This window comes from Hordeum vulgare, chromosome 4H, assembly GCF_904849725.1.
Source record: "Hordeum vulgare subsp. vulgare chromosome 4H, MorexV3_pseudomolecules_assembly, whole genome shotgun sequence".
Classification (NCBI taxonomy): domain Eukaryota; kingdom Viridiplantae; phylum Streptophyta; class Magnoliopsida; order Poales; family Poaceae; genus Hordeum; species Hordeum vulgare.
The window spans coordinates 28,701,535-28,724,622 of NC_058521.1; the positions used below are offsets into that span (position 1 = coordinate 28,701,535).

General features: G+C 46.6%; 1 protein-coding gene across 2 annotated transcripts; it reads left to right on the top strand.

The window, feature by feature from the left end:
* Positions 1-16,697: 16,697 nt before the first annotated feature.
* On the top strand, positions 16,698-22,464 carry LOC123447691. 2 transcript variants are annotated; one of them, XM_045124323.1, is made up of 11 exons: positions 16,698-17,216; positions 18,815-19,198; positions 19,304-19,398; positions 20,156-20,210; positions 20,315-20,344; positions 20,423-20,520; positions 20,611-20,696; positions 20,776-20,866; positions 21,612-21,764; positions 21,837-21,958; positions 22,056-22,464. In XM_045124323.1, the coding sequence occupies exons 2-11, from the start codon at positions 18,877-18,879 to the stop codon at positions 22,165-22,167; spliced, it is 1,164 nt and encodes a 387-aa protein (XP_044980258.1). In that variant the 5' UTR covers positions 16,698-17,216; positions 18,815-18,876; the 3' UTR covers positions 22,168-22,464. The 2 variants fall into 2 exon arrangements, with proteins under 2 accessions (XP_044980258.1, XP_044980257.1); XM_045124322.1 differs by lacking the exon at positions 16,698-17,216 and adding an exon at positions 17,246-17,806.
* The last annotated feature ends 624 nt before the right edge of the window (positions 22,465-23,088 follow it).

Consider the following 23,088-nt stretch of genomic DNA (forward strand, 5'->3'; position numbering starts at 1 on the left):
ATTACAGCTGGTCTGGCAAGGCCCAACATTGGTTCTACATTTGCCAAACATAACAATTCTGTTAATACTGAAATGCATAGGGACTTAGCGCTACCCGAGGAGTAATTTTACATAAATAGAGGAGCCAGTGCTGATGGTGTTGGTCCCAAATGGTCTGCCTGCGGGGCCGCTGCGAGGAAACTCGAGGTTTGGCACTCATAGCTAGTTCCATCCGTCGTGTCTTGAGAACGATATACGCGGATCCTATCGGGATCGTCGACACGCCGGGCGACCTTGCTGGATTAGTTTTACCTTTGACGAGATATCTTGTGCATCGGGATTCCGGTGATGCTTTGGGTAATCTCAGAGTTGAGGTATTCCACTAAGGAGTCTGACGAGATCGCGAGTTTCGTGATCGAGGATTTCTATGCGGCTTGTGGTAATTTGTGATGGATTAGTTGGAGCACCCCTTGACTTGCACTCTCTCGCAATAGCTAGACGAATGCTGATTCTGTGACAACAAACCTTCCCCTGCAACGGCACCAGAAGAATGCTGCTAGCACTCCCCGGCAACGAAACTAGAAGAATGTTGTTGACGGCCCACCAGCGCGTGGGTTCGCAGCAGTTTTCGAGGGTAGAGTATTCGATCCAAATTTTTTGATCGCCTAACAGGAGGTGAGAGAATACTCTCGAGTATTAGCAGCTGAATGTGTCAGATTCAACCACACCTGAAAGATTAGTATCTACAAGCAAAGTAGTAACAGCAAAGTAGCGAGTAACGGCAGTGTCAAGGAACAACAATACTGACAGCAGTAGCAAGTAGCAACAGTAGCAAGCGACAGTAGTAGCAACAGCAGCAACAGAGCAAGACAAGTAACATCAGCACATCAAGACAAGTAACAGCAGCAGCAACAGTAGTAACAGCAGTAGGACAAACTCGTAGTCAATGGGTCGGTGATTTGTTTGGATGATATTCATCATGCAATAGTTATAACATGGAGAGATATGTGGCTAGCTCACGTTCGTCAATGTGATGTAGGCATGCATTTCGTGTGTCGTCATATGTGCTTAGGGAAAAGAACTTGCATGGCATCTATTGTCCATCCCTCCCGTGGCAGCGGGGTCCAAAAGGAAACTACGGGATATTAAGGTTCTCCTTTTAATAAAGAACCGGACCAACGCATTAGCACTTGGTGAACACATGAACTCCTCAAACTATGGTCATCACCGGGAGTGGTTCCGGTTATTGTCACTCCGGGGTTGCCGGATCATAACACATAGTAGGTAACTACAACTTGCAAGATCGGATCTAAAACACACATATATTGGTGACAACATAATAATTTCAGATCTGAAATCATGGCACTCGGGCCCTAGTGACATGCATTAAGCATGGCAAAGTAGTAGCAACATCAATCTCACACCATAGTGGATACTAGGGATCAATCCCCATCAAAACTAACTCGACTACATGATAGATCTCATCCTACTCATCACCGCCTAGCGAGCCTACGAATAGATTACTCACGAACGACGAAGAGCTTCATGGAATTGGAGAGGGAAGAAGGTTGATGATGACGATGGCGACGACTTCCCCTCTCCAGAGCCCAAAACGGACTCCAGATCTGCCCTCCAGATGAAGAACAGGTTGTGGCGGCGCCTCCGTATCGCAAACGCGATGAAATCTTCCCTTTTTATTTTTTCTGGGACAAAAGTGAACTTATAGAGCTGAGATTGGGGGCGGCAGAGCCGTGTGGGCCCCACAAGCTTGCCCACCGCCACCAGGGGGTGGCGGTGGCAGGGCTTGTGGCCCACTGGCCCACCCCCTCAGGTGGATCTTTGCGCACGTATTTTTCATATTTTCCAAAAATGTTCCCCGTAAATTTTCAGGACGTTCTGAGAACTTTGATTTCTGCACAAAAATAAAACCAAGGCAATTCTGCTGAAAACAGCGTCAGTCCAGGTTAGTTCCATTCAAATCATGCAAATTAGACTCCAAAACAAGGGAAAAAGAGTTTGGAAAAGTAGATACGATGGAGACGTATCACCCCTACAGGGTTAAATCTTTCGGAAAGCCGTGTCCGCGGTTATGTGGCAACGTGGAAATTTTGTTTGACACTGGTTCTAGATAACTTGAAGTTAACTTAATTAAAACTTGCCAACTGAGTGCGTAACCGTGACTGTCTCTTTCGTGAGTTCCTTCTCCGATCAAGGACACAATGGGGTTATGTCTGACGTAGGTAGGTGTTCAGGATCATTCATTTGATCATCAATAGTTCACGTTCGTTATGCGCAGATCTTCCCCCTCTTATTCTTGTACTCGTAAGTTAGCCACCTCATATATGCTTAGTCGCTTGCTACAGCCTCACCACTTAACCATACCTCACCATTAAGCTTTGCTAGTCTTGATACCTTTGGAAATGAGATTGCTGAGTCCCCTGTGGCTCACAGATTACTACAACACCAGTTGCAAGTACAAGTAAAGGTTACTTGACGTGAGCGCATTGATTGTTCATTTGGAGTTGCTTCTTCTTCTTCTTCTTCTTCATCGATCTAGGGTGGGTTCCAGGCCGGCAGCCTGAGATAGCAAGGATGGACGTCGTTCTTATTTTCTCGGTTTTTTTCGTCCGGAGTCGGACCCTGCTCTTCTTCATGATGTTTATGTATTGTACTGATGTGACTCTGATGTAGCTTGTGGCGAGTGTAAGCCAATTCTATTTATATCTCATCTTTTCGGTACATGTACTTGTAACGATATCCATTCTTGCGAAACGACGAGATGCACTTCTATCCCTGACGAGGCCCTCATACCAAATTGAGGATAGGATCGCATCTTGGGCGTTACACCGCCGCTGAAAGACATGTATACTGAGCTGTTTAACATGTGTAACCACCAGAATATAACAGTGGAGAGATTCAAAACCGGGGTGGATGCTGATTTTTTCGGGAGACAGATGCATCATTCCCTTTTATGTCAATGGGGGGATCTTAAAAAACCATTGAAGGATGGACTACTTCTGATTTTTTAGACAAACTGTTTGGACGCTGGGGAGTAGGAAGATATTCTCTACTAAATCTGTTTATGAATACCTAGGAAAAATATTGCAGGCTATGATTATAGATGGATTTGGAAAGCTAAAATCCCTCTTAAAATTTAGATATTCCTCTAGCAACTTTTTCACGATGCTATCCTTACTCGTGATGTGATGAAAAGGAAAAAATGTGGTGGTAATACTAAATGCTCGTTCTATAAAGAGCGAGAGACATTGCAACATTTATGCTTTACTTGCCATGTTGCGAGGGTGCTCTGGAGAATGATTGGTTGTATGCTTGGCACTAGCATGGTTCCAAATAATATCTGGCAATACTTTTTGTGGTGCTTTATGTTTCTTCCTAATGAGGTCAGATTTTATACCTTTGGTCTAGCTCCAGTTTGTTGGGTGCTGTGGAATTGCCGTAACTGTGCTACTTATGAAAATAAGAAGCTAAGACCCCCCTTTGATGTGGTTTACACTTCTTGTGGCTTTCTTACATATTGGGCAGGCCTGCTGACGGGGGATGATCAGGAGATGATGGAGCATGGAGCTAAGATGCTGAAGTACAATGCATGCTAGCATGATGCGGATATGTGCTGCCCCCAAGGGTGCCCAGTGATGATGGAGATGCTACAAGTTTAAGCCTTTGCTTTTAGGTGTTTTAGACCCCTGCGTGGGTGACTGGTCAATTCCTGAGCGAATCTGATTGTATCCTGGTTTGTCTTAGACCTGCTTCCTGCTTTGCCTTTTGTGCTAGGTTGACTGTTGCATTTTTATGGTGTTTCTGGGTTTTCGCCCTCCGATAGGCTGCTTGATGACGAGTGCATATGGTAGGTTTCCCAGAAATGCTTTGAACTCGCACCCCTTTCTGTTTTTTCCTTTGTTGGACTGAACTATGTATTTCCGTTATGTTGGTAATGGAAAGGGGTTTGCTCGGGTAAACAAAAGGTGTTCGAGTTCTGTGGCTGGGAGGTTAGCACCACCCACGCGTACAACCACCTGAGGAAGTAGAGAGATCTATGGATCCAAGTGTCCAAGCTCAAAGACCTTAGTGGTGCCGCCTGGTTTCAGAGTACTTGCTCTATCATTCTTGAGGCAGAGCACTACACCGGCCATGTCACAGTTAGCTCAATGTCCCTTTGTTTTGCACACTATCAACCATTGCCTTCTAGCAACTAACAATGCTTGTGCTTCTATCTCAGGACCACCCCGAGGACGCTGAGTTCCTCAGCATGGCTGAGGTCGTGAAGAAGGTGGAAACCGCCATTAGGGAGAACACGTCCCTTGACGTCCACCCTGACGTGTACAACGCTGTCATGGAGCAAGGTGGCTTTAGCGATGAGGCTCTCATGGTAGCTTTGAGCTACCTGTTGGACAACAAGGCCCATGGTGTTGGGTTTGTTGCCATCGCAGACGCCCACATGGTGCTCTGGCTCAGGAGCTGGCTGGGCAAGCACTACTACTAGAGATTTTTGCTGTTGGTTACCACGTGCATGATCTTGGGTGGCGATGGTGATGATAATGTGACGGCGATGACGATGGCGACGTATATTTTATGTAGGTAGGGCTTGAAAACTCTTTTATGGTTTGTATATTTTGTTGAGGTGGTATATACTAACCCTTCATGATGATCATGAACTTGCGGTGGTAGGATGACACCCTCTTTTGAATCTGATAGTAGGATGACACCAAGGTAGTGCTATGTTTGAACTTGATATGCCATATGATCATGCATGCTTACTACTTCTGCTACATTGCTTGCTCCTTGATTGTTCTTTTGCTTGTTGCTTTAACTCTTTCTCTTGTGCACTGCTAGGACAAATGATATAGGTGTTTGTCGGGAAGGTACCCGGGGTTTACAGTTCATGGAAAGATTGCAGTGAATAAGTTGTCTTTGTGAGCAACATCAACCATAGAGGGTTTAAGACTAGGCGGGCGGTAGAAGAAGCTTAAGCCAACTATGCGTGGAAGCACACAGTTGGTGTCGTTGAAGTTGGCAATGTGGCAGTTGGCAAGGTGGCGCCACGCCTTGCGGTGAAGAACTCCATCATCATCATGCAGTTCGTTGTCATTGCGCTCCTGTGGCTTTGGTGTGCTGGGTGTGATAATGTATGAGGTAACCTCACCACATAGAGTACAAGGTTTAGCACACCTAACACCATGTATGCAACCAAACAACATGTTTTTTATATGAGTTTGGACAACGTGGAAAACCAAGCACCATGCGATTAAACTCACCAGTAATGCTTGGAATTAAATGTGGTCAACCAAACAAGTTTCAGATGCTGATTTAGAAGTTGTATTTACCCAGTCTCATGTGAGGCAGACTTGAGCTACATAGGGCTGGCTGCTAGCCAAACAGGCCCTAAGGCCAACTCCACCGCAACGACCCCATTCTGTCCGGCCCCGTCCATTTGGGGTAAAACGGACAAACAGGCCGGCCCAGCGCGAGACGGCCCGGACCCATCCTGTCCGTTTCGTGTTCGGCACGACCCATTTTGAGCGCAAACTTGCACGGGATTTGGATCGCGGCGGACACCAAACGGACGCGCGCTCGTCCGCGTCGAGGACGCGTGGCACGCGGCCACCAACCTCCCACCCACCTGCATCAATGCGCACGAGCGGCCGGGCCCGTCTGTCATCCGCCCAGGGGACGGTCGCGGTCCTTTTTAAATGAGGAAGCCGTGGACTGGTTGTTCACAGTTCACATCGCCAGCCCCGCGGCCTCCTCGAAACCCGACAGTTCCCTCGCGAAACCCTACCTCCTCCTCGAGCTCGCCGGCCACCGCAGCCATGCGTCTGTGGAACTACGGCTGCAAGGGCACCCATGACCGCGAGGCTGGCTCCTCGTCGGGACGCCGCCACGGCTCCGTCAAGGAGGAGGCCGCATCGCCACCGCGCCAGGCCGCGACTCCCTTCTCCATCGCTCCCAGGCCCGCCGCCGGCCATCGCGACCGGCAGTACGTCATCGTTGAGGTCTGTCGGCGCTACTGGGAGATCGAGCGCCATTGTCGCCTCCTCCCCGACGACCTATACTACGACCCGAGGTACGCCGCCGACAACACCCTCTAGGACACATGGCTCAGGGACGAGCACGACAGCACCCTCCCTGACACCCGTCGGCCCACCTTTGGACGCTGCCGCCCTACGTCGACCTCGTCAGCGACGGCGACGACGACGACACCGGTGACCCGTGAAGACGGTGACAGCGACGGCAACGACGGATGGGCTACTTTTTTATGTTAATTATGTCAAAAACTGGGCCGTTTTGTGGCCGTGAAAACTGGGCCTTTATTAATGTTAATCTTATTATGTTTTAAGCTTTTAAACTGAGTTTATTTATTTTTAGTTGAGTTTTTTTAAAATCAAGTCCAACACGGACAAGATTTGGGGTGCGGCCGCTCGGTGGGCGCACGCACGACCTAACGGACACAGGCGGACATGGGCGAACCCATTGCTGTCCCAAATGGACAAAATCCGGCCAAACCGGACGTCCGTTTAGTGTTCGGCACGACCCATTTTGAGCGCAAACTTGCACGGGATTTGGATCGCGGCGGACACCAAACGGACGCGCGCTCGTCCGCGTCGGGGACGCATGGCAGGCGGCCACCAACCTCCCACCCACCCGCATGAATGCGCACGCGCGACTGGGCCCGCCTGTCATCCGCCCAGTGGAAGGTCGCATTCCTTCTTAAATGAGGAAGTCGTGGACCGGTCGTCCACAGTTCCCATCGCCACACCACAGCCTCCTCGAAACCCGACAGTTCCCTCGCGAAACCCTAGCCTCCTCGTCGAGCTCGCCGGCCGTCGCAGCCATGGGTTTGTGGAACTACGGCCGAAAGGGCACCCACGACCGCGAGGCTGGCTCCTCGTCGGGACGCCGCCGCGGCTCCGTCAAGGAGGAGGCCGCATCGCCACCGCTCCAGGCCGCGGCTCCCTTCTCCATCGCTCCCAGGCCCGACGCCGTCTATCGCGACCGGCAGTACCTCAGCGTTGAGGTCTGCCGGCGCTACTGGGAGACAAGGACGTCGGTCCCGTGGAGTGATGTCCACCTCCCCAACGTGTGGCATCTCTCTATCGACCGCGTCCCCATCCCTCCGGTGCCGACGAGCGGCCGTGCCCGCCGCGAGAAGATCGACCGCCGTCGACGCCTCCTCCCCGACGACCTTTACTATGACCCCAGGTATGCCGCTGATAGTGTTGGGGAACGTCGCATGGGAAACAAAAAATTTCCTACGCGCACGAAGACCTATCATGGTGATGTCCATCTACGAGACGGGATTTCCGATCTACGTACCCTTGTAGATCGCACAGCAGAAGCGTTAGTGAACGCGGTTGATGTAGTGGAACGTCCTCACGTCCCTCGATCCGCCCCGCAAACCGTCCCACGAACCGTCCCGCGATCCGTCCCACGATCCAGTGCCGAACGGACGGCACCTCCGCGTTCAGCACACGTACAGCTCGACTATGATCTCGGCCTTCTTGATCCAGCAAGAGATACGGAGAGGTAGATGAGTTCTCCGGCAGCGTGACGGCGCTCCGGAGGTTGGTGATGATCTAATCTCGGCAGGGCTCCGCCCGAGCTCCGCAGAGACGCGATCGAGAGGTAAAACCGTGGAGGTATGTGGTCGGGCTGCCTTGAAAAAGTTGTCTCAAATCAGCCCTAATTGCTCCATATATATAGGAGGAGGGAGGGGAGGCTTGCCTTGAGGCTCAAGGAGCCCCAAGGGCTGCGCCACCAAGGGGAGGAGGAGTCCTCCTCCAATCCTAGTCCAACTAGGATTGGAAGGTGGAGTCCTTCTTTCTTTTCCCACCTTTCCTTTTTTTTCTTCTTTTGGTTTTTCTTTCTCTTGCGCAAGACAGCCTTGGGCTGACCCCACCTACTTGGTGCGCCACCCCCAAGGTCCTTGGCCCCTCCCGGGTGGGTGGTCCACCCTCCCGGTGAAGATCCAGAACCCATTCGTCATTCCCGGTACATTACCGGTAATGCCCGAAAACCTTCCGGTACCCAAATGAAGTCATCCTATATATCAATTTTCGTTTCTGGACCATTCCGTAAACCCTCGTGACGTCCGTGATCTCATCCGGGACTCCGAACAACATTCGGTAACCAACCATATAACTCAAATACGCATAAAACAACATCGAACCTTAAGTGTGCACACCCTGCGGGTTCGAGAACTATGTAGACATGACCCGAGTGACTCCTCGGTCAATATCCAATAGCGGGACCTGGATGCCCATATTGGATCCTACATATTCTGTGAAGATCTTATCGTTTGAACCTCAGTGCCAAGGATTCATATAATCGCATATGTCATTTCCTTTGTCCTTCGGTATGTTACTTGCCCGAGATTCGATCGTCAGTATCCGCATACCTATTTCAATCTCGTTTACCGGCAAGTCTCTTTACTCGTTCCGTAATACAAGATCCCGCAACTTACACTAAGTCACATTGCTTGCAAGGCTTGTGTGTGATGTTGTATTACCGAGTGGGCCCCGAGATACCTCTCCGTCACACGGAGTGACAAATCCCAGTCTCGATCCATACTAACTCAACGAACACCTTCGGAGATACCTGTAGAGCATCTTTATAGTCACCCAGTTACATTGCGACGTTTGATACACACAAAGCATTCCTCCGATGTCAGTGAGTTATATGATCTCATGGTCATAGGAACAAATACTTGACACGCAGAAAACAGTAGCAACAAAATGACACGATCAACATGCTACGTCTATTAGTTTGGGTCTAGTCCATCACATGATTCTCCTAATGATGTGATCCCGTTATCAAGTGACAACACTTGCCTATCGTCAGGAAACCTTGACCATCTTTGATCAACGAGCTAGTCAACTAGAGGCTTACTAGGGACAGTGTTTTGTCTATGTATCCACACATGCACTGTGTTTCCAATCAATACAATTATAGCATGGATAATAAACGATTATCATGAACAAAGAAATATAATAATAACTAATTTATTATTGCCTCTAGGGCATATTTCCAACAGTCTCCCACTTGCACTAGAGTCAATAATCTAGTTCACATCACCATGTGATTCCAACGAATCCAACACCCATATAGTCATGGGGTCTGATCACGTCTTGCTCGTGAGAGCGGTTTTAGTCAACGGTTCTGAAACTTTCAAACCCGTGTGTTCTTTACAAATCTTTATGTCATCTTATAGATGCTGCTACTATGTGCTATTCGGAAATACTCCAAATATCTACTCTACTATACGAATCCGTTTCACTACTCATAGTTATTCGGATTAGTGTCAAAGCTTGCATCGACGTAACCCTTTACCACGAACTCTTTAACCACCTCCATAATCGAGAAAAATTCCTTAGTCCATCAGTTACTAAGGATAAATTTTGACCGCTGCTAGTGATTCAATCATGGATCACTCTCTGTACCTCTCAACAGACTTTGAGTCAAGGCACACATCAGGTGCGGTATCCAGCATGGCATACTTCAGATTCTACGGTCAAGGCATAGAAGACGACCTTCGTCTATTCTCTTTATTCTACCGGGGTCGGGTTTTGAGTCTTACTCAAATTCACACCTCATAACGCAACCAAGAACTCCTTCTTTGCTGATCTATTTTGAACTCCTTCAAAAACTTGTCAAGGCATGCATCTTGTTGAAACTTCTATTAAGCGCTTTCGATCTATCTCCATAGATCTTTGATGCTCAATGTTCAAGTAGCGCAATCCAGGCATTCCTTCAAAAACTCCTTTCAAACAACCTTGTATGCTTTACAGAAATTCTACATTAGTTTTGATCCACAATATGTCAACTACATATACTTATCAGAAATTATATAGTGCTCCCACTCACTTCTTTGGAAATACAAGTTTCTCATAAACCTTGTACAAACCCAAAATATTTGATCATCTCATCAAAGTGTATATTCCGACTCCGAGATGCTTGCACCAGTCCATTGAAGGATCGTTGGAGCTTGCATACTTGCTAGTATCTTTAGGATCGACAAAACCTCCTGGTTGTATCACATACAATGTTTGCTCAAGGAAACCGTCGAGGAAACAATATTTTGACATCCTATGTGCAATATTTCATAAATAATGCAGCAACTACTAACATAATTCTAACAGACTTTTAGCATCGCTACGAGTGAGAAAGTCTCATCATAGTCAACTGTTTGATCTTGTCGGAAACATCTTTGCGACAAGTCGAGCTTTTCTTAATAGTGACTTATCACCATCATCGTCTGTCTTCCTTCTAAAGATCCATCTTTACTCAATAGTCTTATGACCATCAAGTAGTTCTTCCAAAGTCTACACTTTGTTTTCATATATGGATCCTCTCTCGGATTTCATGGCTTCCAGCCATTTGTCGGAATCCGGGCCCACCATTGCTTTCTCCATAACTCGTAGGTTCACTATTGCTCAACAACATGACCTCCAAGACAGGGTTACCGTACCACTCTGCAGTAGTACGCGACCTTGTCAACCTACGAGGCTTGTAGTAACTTGATCCGATGCTCGATGATCACCATCATCAGCTTTCACTTCAATTGGTGTAGGCGCCACAGGAACAGCTTCATGCGCCCTGCTACACACTGGTTGAAGTGATGGTTCAATAACCTCATCAAGTTCTACCACCCACCCACTCAATTCTTTCGAGAGAAACCTTTCCTCGAGAAAGGATCCGTTTCTAGAAACAGACACTTTGCTTTCGGATCTGAGATAGGAGATGTACCCAACTATTTTGGATATCCTATGAAGATGCATGTATCCGCTTTGGGTTCGAGCTTATTAGACTGAAACTTTTTCACATAAGTGTCGAAGCCCCAAACTTTCAAGAAACGACAGTTTAGATTTCTCTAAACCTCGGTCTATACTGTGTCATCTCAACGGAAATACGCGGTGCCCTATTTAAAGTGAATGCGGTTGTCTCTAATGCATAACCCATAAACGATAGTGGTAATTCGATAAGAGACATCATAGCATGCACCATACCAAATAGTGCATGACCATGACGTTCAGACACATCATCACACTTATGATGTTCCAGGTGGCATGAACTGCGAAACAATTTCCACATTGTCTTAACTGCGTACCAAAGCTCGTAACTTAGATATTCATTTCTATGATCATATCATAGACAGTTTATCCTTTTGTTACGACGAACTTCACTCCGAAACAGAATTGAACTTTTCAATATTTCAGACTTGTGATTCATTAAGTAAATACTCTTGTATCTACTCAAATCATCATTGAAGTAAGAACATAATGATATTCACTACGTGCATCAGCACCCATTGGACTGCATACATCAAAATGCATCACTTCCAACAAGTTACTATCTTGTTTCATCTCAATGAAAACAAGGCCTTGCTCATGTGGTATGATTTGCATGTCACCAGTGATTCAAAAACAAGTGAGTATAAAGATCCATCAGCATGGAGCCTCTTCATGCAATTTATACCAACATGACTCAAGTGGCAGTGCCACAAGTAAGTGGTACTATCATCATTACCTCGTATCTTTTGGCACCAATATCATGAACATGTGTGACATTACGATCGAGATTAAGTAAACCATTGAAGGTGATTATTCAAGCAAATAGAGTAACCATTATTCTCTTTAAATGAATAATCGTATTGCAATAAACACGATCCAATCATGTTCATGCTTAACGCAAGCACCAAATAACAATTATTTAGGTTTAACCCCAAACCCGATGGTAGAGGGAGCGTGCGACGTTTGATCATATCAACCTTGGAAACACTTCCAACACGTATCGTCACCTCGCCTTTAGCTAGTCTCCATTTATGCCGTAGCTTTCATTTCGTGCTACTAATCACTTAGCAACCGAACCGGTATCCAATCCCCTCGTGCTACTAGGAGTACTAGTAAAGTACACATCAACATCATGTATATAAAATATACTTCTTTCGACTTTTGCCAACCTTCTTATCTACCAAGTATCTAGAGTTGCTCCGCCTCAGTGACCGTTCTCCTCATAACAGAAGCACTTAGTCCCGGGCTTGGGTTTAATCTGGGGTCTCTTCATTAATGCAACAACTACTTTGCCGTTTCACGAAGTATCCCTTCTAGCCCTTGCCTTTCTCGAAACTTAGTGGTTTTACTAACCATCAACTATTGATGCTCCTTCTTGATTTCTACTCTCGCAGTGTCAAACATCGCGAATCGCTCAAGGATCATTGTATCTATCCTTGATATGTTATAGTTCATCACGAAGCTCTCAAAGCTTGGTGGCAGTGACTTTGGAGAACCATCACTATCTCATCTGGAAGATTATCTCCCACTTGATTCAAGTGATTATCGTACTCAGACAATCTGAGCACACGCTCAACGATTGAGTTTTTCTCCTTTACTTCATGGACAAAGAATCTTGTCGGATGTCTCATACCTCTTAACAAGGGCACAAGCATGAAATCACAATTTCATCTCTTTAGAACATCTCTTATGTTCCGTGACGTTTCAAAACGTCTTCAGTGCCTTGCTTCTATGCCATTAAGTATTTTGTACTGAACTATCGTGTAGTCATCAGAAACATGTATGTCGGATGTTCACAACATCTACAGACGATGCTCGAGGTGCAGCACACCGAGTGGTGCATTAAGGACATAAGCCTTCTGCGCAGCAACGAGGACAATCCTCGGCTTTACAGACTCAGTCTGCAAAGTTTGCTACTATCAACTTTCAACTAAATTTTCTCTAGGAACATATAAAAACAGTAGAGCTATAGCGTGAGCTACATCGTAATTCACAAAGACCATTAGACTATGTTCATGACAATTAGTTCAATTAATCATATTACTTAAGAACTCCCACTCAAAAAGTACATCTCTCTAGTCATTTGAGTGGTACATGATCCAAATCCACTATCTCAAGTCCGATCATCACGTGAGTCGAGAATAGTTTCAGTGGTAAGCATCTCTATGCTAATCATATCAACTATACGATTCATGCTCGACCTTTCGGTCTCATGTGTTCCAAGGCCATGTCTGCACATGCTAGGCTCGTCAAGCTTAACCCGAGTGTTCCGCGTGTGCAACTGTTTTGCACCCGTTGTATGTGAACGTTGAGTCTATCACACCCGATCATCACGTGGTGTCTCGAAACGAAGAACTGTCGCAACGGTGCACAGTCAGGGAGAACACAATTTCGTCTTGAAATTTTAGTGAGAGATCACCTCATAATGCTACCGTCGTTCTAAGCAAGATAAGGTCCATGAAGGATTAACATCACGTGCAATTCATAAGTGACATGATATGGCCATCATCATGTGCTTCTTGATCTCCATCACCAAAGCACCGGCACGATCTTCTTGTCACCGGCGTCACACCATGATCTCCATCAACGTGTCGCCATCGGGGTTGTCGTGCTACTCATGCTATTACTACTAAAGCTACGTCCTAGCAATACATTAAATGCATCTACAAGCACAAATGTTAGTTTAAAGACAACCCTATGGCTCCTGCCGGTTGCCGTACCATCGACGTGCAAGTCGATATTAACTATTACAACATGATCATCTCATACATCCAATATATCACATCACATCGTTGGCCATATCACATCACATCACAAGTTAGACGTCCTCTAATTGTTGTTGCATGTTTTACGTGGTGACCATGGGTATCTAGTAGGATCGCATCTTACTTACGCAAACACCACAATGGAGATGTATGAATTGCTATTTAACCTCGTCCAAGGACCTCCTCGGTCAAATCCGATTCAACTAAAGTTGGAGAAACCGACACTTGCCAGTCACCTTTGAGCAACGGAGTTACTCATAGCGATGAAACTAGTCTCTCGTAAGCGTACGAGTAATGTCGGTCCAAGCCGCTTCAATCCAACAATACCGCGGAATCAAGAAAAGACTAAGAAGGGCAGCAAGACGCACATCACCGCCCACAAAAACTTTTGTGTTCTACTCGAGATTACATCTACGCATGAACCTAGCTCTGATACCACTCTTGGGGAACGTCCCATGGGAAACAAAAATTTTCCTACGCGCACGAAGACCTATCATGGTGATGTCCATCTACGAGAGGGGATTTCGATCTACGTACCCTTGTAGATCGCACAGTAGAAGCGTTAGTGAACGCGGTTGATGTAGTGGAACGTCCTCACGTCCCTCGATCCGCCCCGCGAACCGTCCCGCGATCCGTCCCACGATCCAGTGCCGAACGGACGGCACCTCCGCGTTCAGCACACGTACAGCTCGACGATGATCTCGGCCTTCTTGATCCAGCAAGAGAGACGGAGAGGTAGATGAGTTCTCCAGCAGCGTGACGGCGCTCCGGAGGTTGGTGATGATCTAATCTCGGCAGGGCTCCGCCCGAGCTCCGCAGAGACGCGATCTAGAGGTAAAACTGTGGAGGTATGTGGTCGGGCTGCCTTGAAAAAGTTGTCTCAAATCAGCCCTAATTGCTCCATATATATAGGAGGAGGGAGGGGAGGCTTGCCTTGAGGCTCAAGGAGCCCCAAGGGCTGCGCCACCAAGGGGAGGAGGAGTCCTCCTCCAATCCTAGTCCAACTAGGATTGGAAGGTGGAGTCCTTCTCTCTTTTCCCACCTTTCCTTTTTTTTTCTCTTCTTTTGGTTTTTCTTTCTCTTGCGCAAGACAGCCTTAGGCTGACCCCGCCTACTTGGTGCGCCACCCCCAAGGTCCTTGGGCCCTCTCGGGTGGGTGGTCCCCCCTCACGTGAAGATCCGGAACCCATTCGTCATTCCCGGTACATTACCGGTAATGCCCGAAAACCTTCCGGTAACCAAATGAAGTCATCATATATATCAATTTTCGTTTCCGGACCATTCCGGAAACCCTCGTGACGTCCGTGATCTCATCCGGGACTCCGAACAACATTCGGTAACCAACCATATAACTCAAATACGCATAAAACAACGTCGAACCTTAAGTGTGCAGATCCTGCGGGTTCGAGAACTATGTAGACATGACCCGAGTGACTCCTCGGTCAATATCCAATAGCGGGACCTGGATGCCCATATTGGATCCTACATATTCTGTGAAGATCTTATCGTTTGAACCTCAGTGCCAAGGATTCATATAATCGCATATGTCATTCCCTTTGTCCTTCGGTATGTTACTTGCCTGAGATTCGATCGTCAGTATCCGCATACCTATTTCAATCTCGTTTACCGGCAAGTCTCTTTACTCGTTCCGTAATACAAGATCCCACAACTTACACTAAGTCACATTGCTTGCAAGGCTTGTGTGTGATGTTGTATTACCGAGTGGGCCCCGAGATACCTCTCCGTCACACGGAGTGACAAATCCCAGTCTCGATCCATACTAACTCAACGAACACCTTCGGAGATACCTGTAGAGCATCTTTATAGTCACTCAGTTATGTTGCGACGTTTGATACACACAAAGCATTCCTCCGGTGTCAGTGAGTTATATGATCTCATGGTCATAGGAACAAATACTTGACACGCAGAAAACAGTAGCAACAAAATGACACGATCAACATGCTACGTCTATTAGTTTGGGTCTAGTCCATCACATGATTCTCCTAATGATGTGATCCCGTTATCAAGTGACAACACTTGCCTATGATCAGGAAACCTTGACCATCTTTGATCAACGAGCTAGTCAACTAGAGGCTTACTAGGGACAGTGTTTTGTCTATGTATCCACACATGCACTGTGTTTCCAATCAATACAATTATAGCATGGATAATAAACGATTATCATGAACAAAGAAATATAATAATAACTAATTTATTATTGCCTCTAGAGCATATTTCCAACAGATAGTACCCTGTGGGACACATGGCTCAGGGACGAGCACGACGTGCGTCGTGCCTCGTACTTTGCCGGGACAGTCGCGGGGCCGCGGCGGGCCTGTGAGGTGCGTAGGCGTACGCAGGCGCGCGGCATCACGCCCACGCCGTCTCCTCCACCACCTTCACCTCCTCGCATGATGGAGGAGGAGGAGGCCAGCCTCATTCAGCGCGTCATGGAGGACTCCATGACGACGCATGATGAGCGTCAATGGCCGAGCCTGGACCGCGCCATGGCCCTCTCTGCGGCTGGCAACGTCGCCATGCCCGAGCCGCAGGAGGAGGAGGAGGTGGCCGTGTTCCCTACGAACATCGTTGGCGCGTCGTGGGGCTGGTCCTGCACCGCGCCGGAGATGGCGCAGGCAGTGGGGGTCGTGAACTGGTGCCCCACGCCGCTGCGGTCACCGGAGCGGGAGGCCTCGCCACGGGAGGAGGTGCTGCAGGCCAGCTTCCACCACGCCCCGCGCACCAGGGACCGCCGACCCACCTTTGGACGCCGCCGCCCTACATCGACCCCGTCAGCGACGGCGACGACGAGGACACCAGCGACCAGTGAAGACGGCGGCGGCGACGGCAACGACGGACGCGCTACTTTTTTTAATGTTAATTATGTTGAAAACTGGGCCATTTTGTGGCCATGAACAACTGGGCCGTTATTAATGTTTTAAGCTTTTTAAACTGAGTTTATTTATTTTTAGTTGAGTTTTTTTAAAAATCAAGTCCGACGCGGACATTATTTGGGGTGCGGCCGCGCGGTGGGCGCATGCACGACCCAACAGACAGGGCCGGACACGACCGAACCCATTGCCGTTTCAAACGGATAAAATTCGACCAAACCAGACGTCCGTTTGAGGTCATGCGGTGGAGTTGACCTAAATGAAAGTGAAATAGTGTCCAAGGTGAACATGCGCTACAGTGGCCAAATGCCAGCACGGGGTGTACCCTGCCCTGAGGGGAAAGGTGGGCCGCGGGCACAGGCTCGACCCCGATCTCTCTGTGCAGAGCGGCATGACGAGGAGCGGCGCTCGCCGTCGGCGCGATCCCCAGGTGGGCCGGGCGCACAAGTCCGGGGAGGAGGGCCCCCACCCCGCCAGTCACCGGAGGAAAAAAGCAGGGCGAGGGCTCTCCCCTCTTCTCTCCCTCGCCAGCGGCCGCCTCCGCGGAGGTGGCCGGGATGACCATCGCCACCGGGCACCGGCCTCGTCTGCGGCCGCACAAGTCCGGGGAGGAGAGCCCCCACCCCGCCCATCACTGGAGGAACGAAGCAGGGCGAGGGCGCTCCTCTCTTCTCTCCCTCGCCGTCGGTCTCCCCCGCGAAGGTGGTCGGGATGACCATCGCCACCGGGAGCTGGCCGCCGGCGCCGCCGCCGCGCAGCACATCTCGGGATCTCAGGCAAGCGCCGCCACTTTTTTTTTTTCGTGTGGAAGCGCCGTTTTCTCTTTTGTTGGGAATACGGGCCGATTTTACTGGGCCACCGGAAATGCCTTTTTTTTCTTGGAGATTTTCGTTACCGATTCGGCCCAAGTGCACAAGGCCCAGTTCACGTTTCCGTCTACTTTGGTCCTTGGGCTCTATATAAACTGAATGTTTTTCCTCCCGCTCTGTTTCTTCTACCTCCGTCCGCCTAGTTCTTCCAGAAGAAATAGTTTGTTTCGTTCGCCCCCCTCCAATTCCAATGCAGTCTCCTGCCCCGGCGAGCTCGAGCTCGATCTCGCTGCCTCCCCCCATGCCGTCTTTCCCTGAGAGCATGGTGGGGAAGACTCTCCACTTGCTCCTTCCGTACCACGACGCCACCATCAGGGGCATTGAGCGGAGCAAGGACGACAAGCTGACCCGCGTCAAGATCGAGGCTCTGCCCGGGGTTGCGTTTTCTTCTGGGCAACTGCGGCTGGAGAGCACGACAGGGCTAAAGTTTGAAGGCGCTCTCCGCGTGGACGACATCTCTCGGCACGAATGCACGCTTACAGTTCATGACGACCAAGGTCATAACCAGCGCCCTCTCTTCTTGGTTCTTGTCAAGTATTTCTCTTGGATTTCGTTCTTGGATTCCAAGAACGGCTTCCGCATTGGTTATCGTTGTCAAGTATTTTGTCTTGGGTTTCGTTCCTGGATTCCAAGAACGGCTTCCGCGTTGGTTCTTGTCAAGTATTTGTCTTGGATTTCGTTCCTGGATTCCAAGAACGGCTTCCACATTGGTTCTGGGTTTCGTTCTTGGATTCCAAGAACGGCTTCCGCATTGGTTCTTGTCAAGTATTTGTCCTGGGTTTCGTTCTTGGATTCCAAGAACGGCTTCCGCATTGGTTCTTGTCAAGTATTTGTCCTGGGTTTCGTTCTTGGATTCCAAGAACGGCGTCCACATTGGTTCTTGTCAAGTATTTGTCTTGGGTTTCGTTCTTGGATTCCAAGAACGGTTCCCACATTGGTTCTTGGAGTTCAAGACCTGGACAAGGTCGCTCCTCTTGGTGCAAGAAACACTTGATCAGAAAGTAACTTTGTCTATTGCTTTGTTGTTTCTGTTCTGTTTTCTTGGATTTCGTTCTTGGAATATGTGCTCCCACCTTAGTTCTTAGAGTCAAGAACTAGCCACAATTGCTCTTTTTGGTGCATGTTTATATTAGGAAATTCTAATGTCTGTTATAACCTTATTTTCACCCAGTAAGTTCATTGTTTTGAATAGTTAATGGTGGATTATTTGCGTCTGGTGATGAAGCACTACGTTTATGTTCTTATCGGGAAGATGATCATAAGTGGCCATAACTAATTAAGCTGGTTCCTTAAACCTTAGAAAAAAAAATGGTGGAATGCAGATGCATTTTTAAGTACAGTCAAATGCAGTTACCTGCTGAGATATGCTATTTCTGTATATGAAACTGAATCTTGCTAATTTTTTCTTTTCTTTCAAAGGGATATTTCTCTTCTCTTCTGCACCTGATTAATCCTTTCTTCTATTGTTATAATTATCCTGATTATTTCTTTGTTATTTTGCATAGTGCACTATTGCCGCTCCTGCACAGGAGTCAGAGTCCCAACTTTTCCCCCATTCTCAGAGACCATGGTAGGGATGACCGTCCGCTTCTCTGGGTCAGATCCCTACTCCATTGAGGTTGGTGTTCGAGAAGTAGAGAGGCGGGATTCTGTTACTACAGTACATCTTCAGACGGGTGTCGTCTCCGTTCCTGCCTGCACTGGTGACATGGTTATACTGAGGTCCACAGATACCTTGGACAAATGGCAAGGAGACATTAGATATTGGCCAAATCCTAGCTTTACGGCTGAATCTAAGAAGAAAAGAAAAGACAAAAGTAAAATTGACCAAAGTTTCTATGGACAACAGTTTGAGAGAGATGTCTGGATTTCTGTGCGAGATGAGCAAGGCGAGGCTCATTTCTTCCTTGATTATGTTGCCAGATGTTCACTTTTACTTTATTGACCTGTTTGTTTAATTTCTGCAATAGGCTGACCATCTTCTCTTGCTGCAGTGTGCATAGGCAGTAAACTGTCACTATGGGTGCCAAATACGAAGATATTAATTAAGCCAGCACCAAATCCTCCTGCTAACATTCGCATCAGTCATGTGAGACAATTTTCTTTGACTCTTATTTGTTGTTACCATGTTTTAGCAAATTATATTTCTTATGCATGTATTTCAGACGAAGCAGGAAGCCTTACATATATTTAATAGAAATTGGGTTGGGATGTGTTGGCCTTCTTAGAACGGTTGATTTTTGAAACTTTTCTCGTGGTTCTCTTAAACCGAAAAGGCCGTTTACCTAAAAAAGCAAACTCAAAAGGCCATTTTATATAGAAGACCTATTACCAAGAACAAAAATTCACAAAGGTGCATCCACGACTGTATTTCTTATAATTAAAGTTTCACATTCTTCTGATAGTGCTAATATTCAGACCTTAAATACAAATAATCTATGTTATTTTCACTGTATAAGCTGCTACTCAACTTTTTTTTTTTGGATATCCTCCTTGTTCTATTAGGTCTTGTTTCCCCTACATTATCTTCAAACTGACCACTTGTGTTGTGCTATTTTACATTAACATTTCATGTCTTGAGACCATCAACATTCTTGCCATCTTTTTGTGCTTTCCTTGTGGCTGTAGTAACAGTATATTTTCTTTTTGCCATAGCATACATTTGAGTCAACATCTTCAAGTCTTTTTTTTTGCTTGAACTACTTTCTTGTTTGTGTGTTTTCCTTCTCTCTGGCACAATTGTCTCGGTGCATTAATGCTTTGAGTCCATCTGATATTACAACAGATCTTTTATCTATTTGTTATGTCATTCCAGTCCTCTGATTGGTATTCATTTTGACTTATAGGGCAAGTCTGTTTCGCAGCGAAAGCGCAGGTCATCTACACAGGAAGAATGTGATGGTAAATATTAAATTGAAGTTCATTGCTCTAGCATTATGTATATGAATCTAATCCTTACACCCTCCCCCTCTCACCTCCGTTCTATTCTGATTTCAATGTCGCAGGGAAGCAAAAGATTAAAGTTGCAATAAATGGTAAACTTCCAGAACTTCGGTCATATACTTACTGTGATTAAGTGAGACCTATGACGATTCCAAGTGTTCTCTTCTCAGGTTATGGAAATATTGGGAGGGCCCTCGCTAGAGCAGCTTTTCAGAGTGAAGATGTTGCCCTTGTTGCTATCAATGATCTGTCTGCAGGAGACGAATTTGTATGCATTATAACTATCCTAACATGAACAGATTGCACATCACCCAATTTTATCATTATACTGCTTATATATATTCGTATGCACATGCAGAGTTGTATGTTTAGGGATATATGGGACTTTGGAGTGAAAAATTGCACCTCCGATATTCTTGAGGGGGTCCATTTCTACAAGGCTAGGTATGGAATTATTTTTTACAATTTGTATGCTCCTTCTGTTCTATTGTGTATCTAATCTTCAGTATACCATGCACTGTAGCGATCCTGCTGCAGTCCCTTGGTACATGACTGGCGCTCAGTTTGTTGTGGAGACTAGTTCCGATTGTAGTCAGGATGCTGAACATTACAAGGTATAAATAATCTCTTCCCTATTTCTTTACACTTACTTCACTTGGACAATCTTTGATTTTCTGTTCTCTATGGTCCATGTTTCTGTTCTGCCCGCTGTTTCAATATATGATTGTTTTAGCCTGCACATATTTGATTTAGTTTTGTTTTGAACTGGGGTTGTGCATTAATTTTGGATCAAAGATCCATTACAGTCACGGTAGGCAGTCTCCGACACGCAGGTTGGGATTGCACCATGCATAACACCTGCACACAACTCCCCCGACCTTGCTGGGCACGAGCATGAGCAACGTAATCGCCCAACATTTTAATTTTGCTTATCTTGAGCTTTTGGAAATTTTGAAGGATCAATCTTGCATCTCTGCATATACAACTGATGTATGATCTACTTATCCAATCTCATTAACCTCCTGCACGAAGTCACTCTCGCTATGGATAGGTCCCTTGTAAGCATGCCAGGACTCCAATAGTTTCTGCACGTGCACAATTTGTCAGAGCTACTTTGTGATACTTTATTCGACTGGAATTTTCCATATTTCATGCGTCCTTCCCGGACAGGCAGTCCAAAGTATTTTTAATCTAATCCTATTTGATTTTCTCTTCTGATATGGCCCATGTTTTTGTTAGTTATGTCCAGGCCTTGTATAATTCATGCTCTTAGCCTGCACAGTTTTTACTTCAATATATTTGAGTTTCCTTTCTTCTATAGCTACTTTTTGTCTCATATTTTGTCCCAAACATTTTCAGAAGCATGCGTCTAGATATAGACGATGTTCGGATCTCAGGCTCTTTGATCCTCTTAAGACAATAGTTGGCCCTTGCGACCCCTCGTTGAGCGCTCCCAACAGTTCGAGGGCCCCAATTCTTGAGATTGAACCTGTCACCCCAAGCGATGCCAAGGTGCGTCCTTTTGCTTGTCTGTAAACCACTTTTCCTTGAAAGTTTCTTATTGCCGTTTCGTGCAAATTATAGGCTGTGTGTGACTGTTTCCCTCTCTGGACGTCCAATGGAGTTGGCTCAGTAGTTTGTGTTCAGGGGGTTGATATTACTTTTGAGTTGGTAAAGACGCATATGCTGATACTGAGTAACACCCGGTAAGTCTGTCTTAGTTTCTCCACTTTTCAGTTTCTCCTCTTTTTTTTTCTTTTTTTTTGCGCTGACTTATCTGTTTCTTGTTTTCTTTTGTCATAGTCCTAGCTTGAACTTTGCGCAGCTTGTGAGATGGTGTTTCGACATGCTGAGCCAGATCCCAGAAGCAGGAGAATGTCACGTTCAGATGAGTGAAAAGCCACGATGGATGTAGGCTTCAGCGTGCAAATGAGCTCTCACTCTCGATAGCCCATAGCCTCGACACTTGATAGCACATAGCCTCGACACTCGATAGCCCATAGCCTCGACACTCGATAGCCCGTAGCCTCATTTGTACATTACTAGTACATGTATATATAGTCAGACGTGACATTCGGTTCAGTTGGTCCTTGGATAAGTTGTTTTTTGTGGATGGTCCTTGGATAAACGAGCGGTTCTTTTGAATTTTCTCTTTTCTCAAGCTAGTCTGGAAATCTTCTTATTGCAATTTTATTGGCACTCAGTTCTGTCATATTGACATTTTATGTACTACCGTATATCTCATATCTCAAGCTAGTATGTCTTATATTTTGAGACGGATGTAGTACAAAGTGCTTGCCAGTTGAATCTGTTCACTATACTCCGGAACATCAGTGTTCCAATGTAAAATGTTTCCAGTTGTTTGGGGAGGAAATCATAGAGATCTCAGTCTAGATAAATGTAGCCGTTGGGTGTAAATTTTGTTAGAAGACCTCTGAGTAAATCGTTAGTACAACTTTGCAACAAGTAGTGAAAACAAACTGTAATTTGTTCTTTGATTTTCTACAATAGTAGTAGTATAAACTAGGGCCGGAGATGGTGCTGGTTTTGGAGGAAAAAAACAAACAAGCGGAGCGTTCCACCTTTGTGATGGGAGAGGCAAAATAGAGAGAGCTAAATTTGTGTGTAGGCGACCCATTCTCTCAGTGTACTTTAGACGAGAAGATAGTAGTAGAAGTAGAGCTTCAGATCAACAAGAAACCGAGGCAGCAATCCTATGTGTAGTGGCCACATCATCCCTGTTGAGCGTCGTGATTGTTTAGGAAACATAGATAAATTAAGATTTGTTCCTTCCTTGGCTTATACTCCAAAATGATCATGTACTCTTATATATATG

Excerpts from the sequence above, each read along its gene's own strand:
- LOC123447691 (XM_045124322.1), top strand. The coding sequence starts at position 17,500 with ATGCAGTCTCCTGCCCCGGCGAGCTCGAGCTCGATCTCGCTGCCTCCC. Across the intron at positions 19,199-19,303 it reads TTCTGTGCGAGATGAGCAAG|TGTGCATAGGCAGTAAACTG; the intron begins GCGAGGCTCATT and ends CTCTTGCTGCAG. Across the intron at positions 20,345-20,422 it reads GATTAAAGTTGCAATAAATG|GTTATGGAAATATTGGGAGG; the intron begins GTAAACTTCCAG and ends TTCTCTTCTCAG.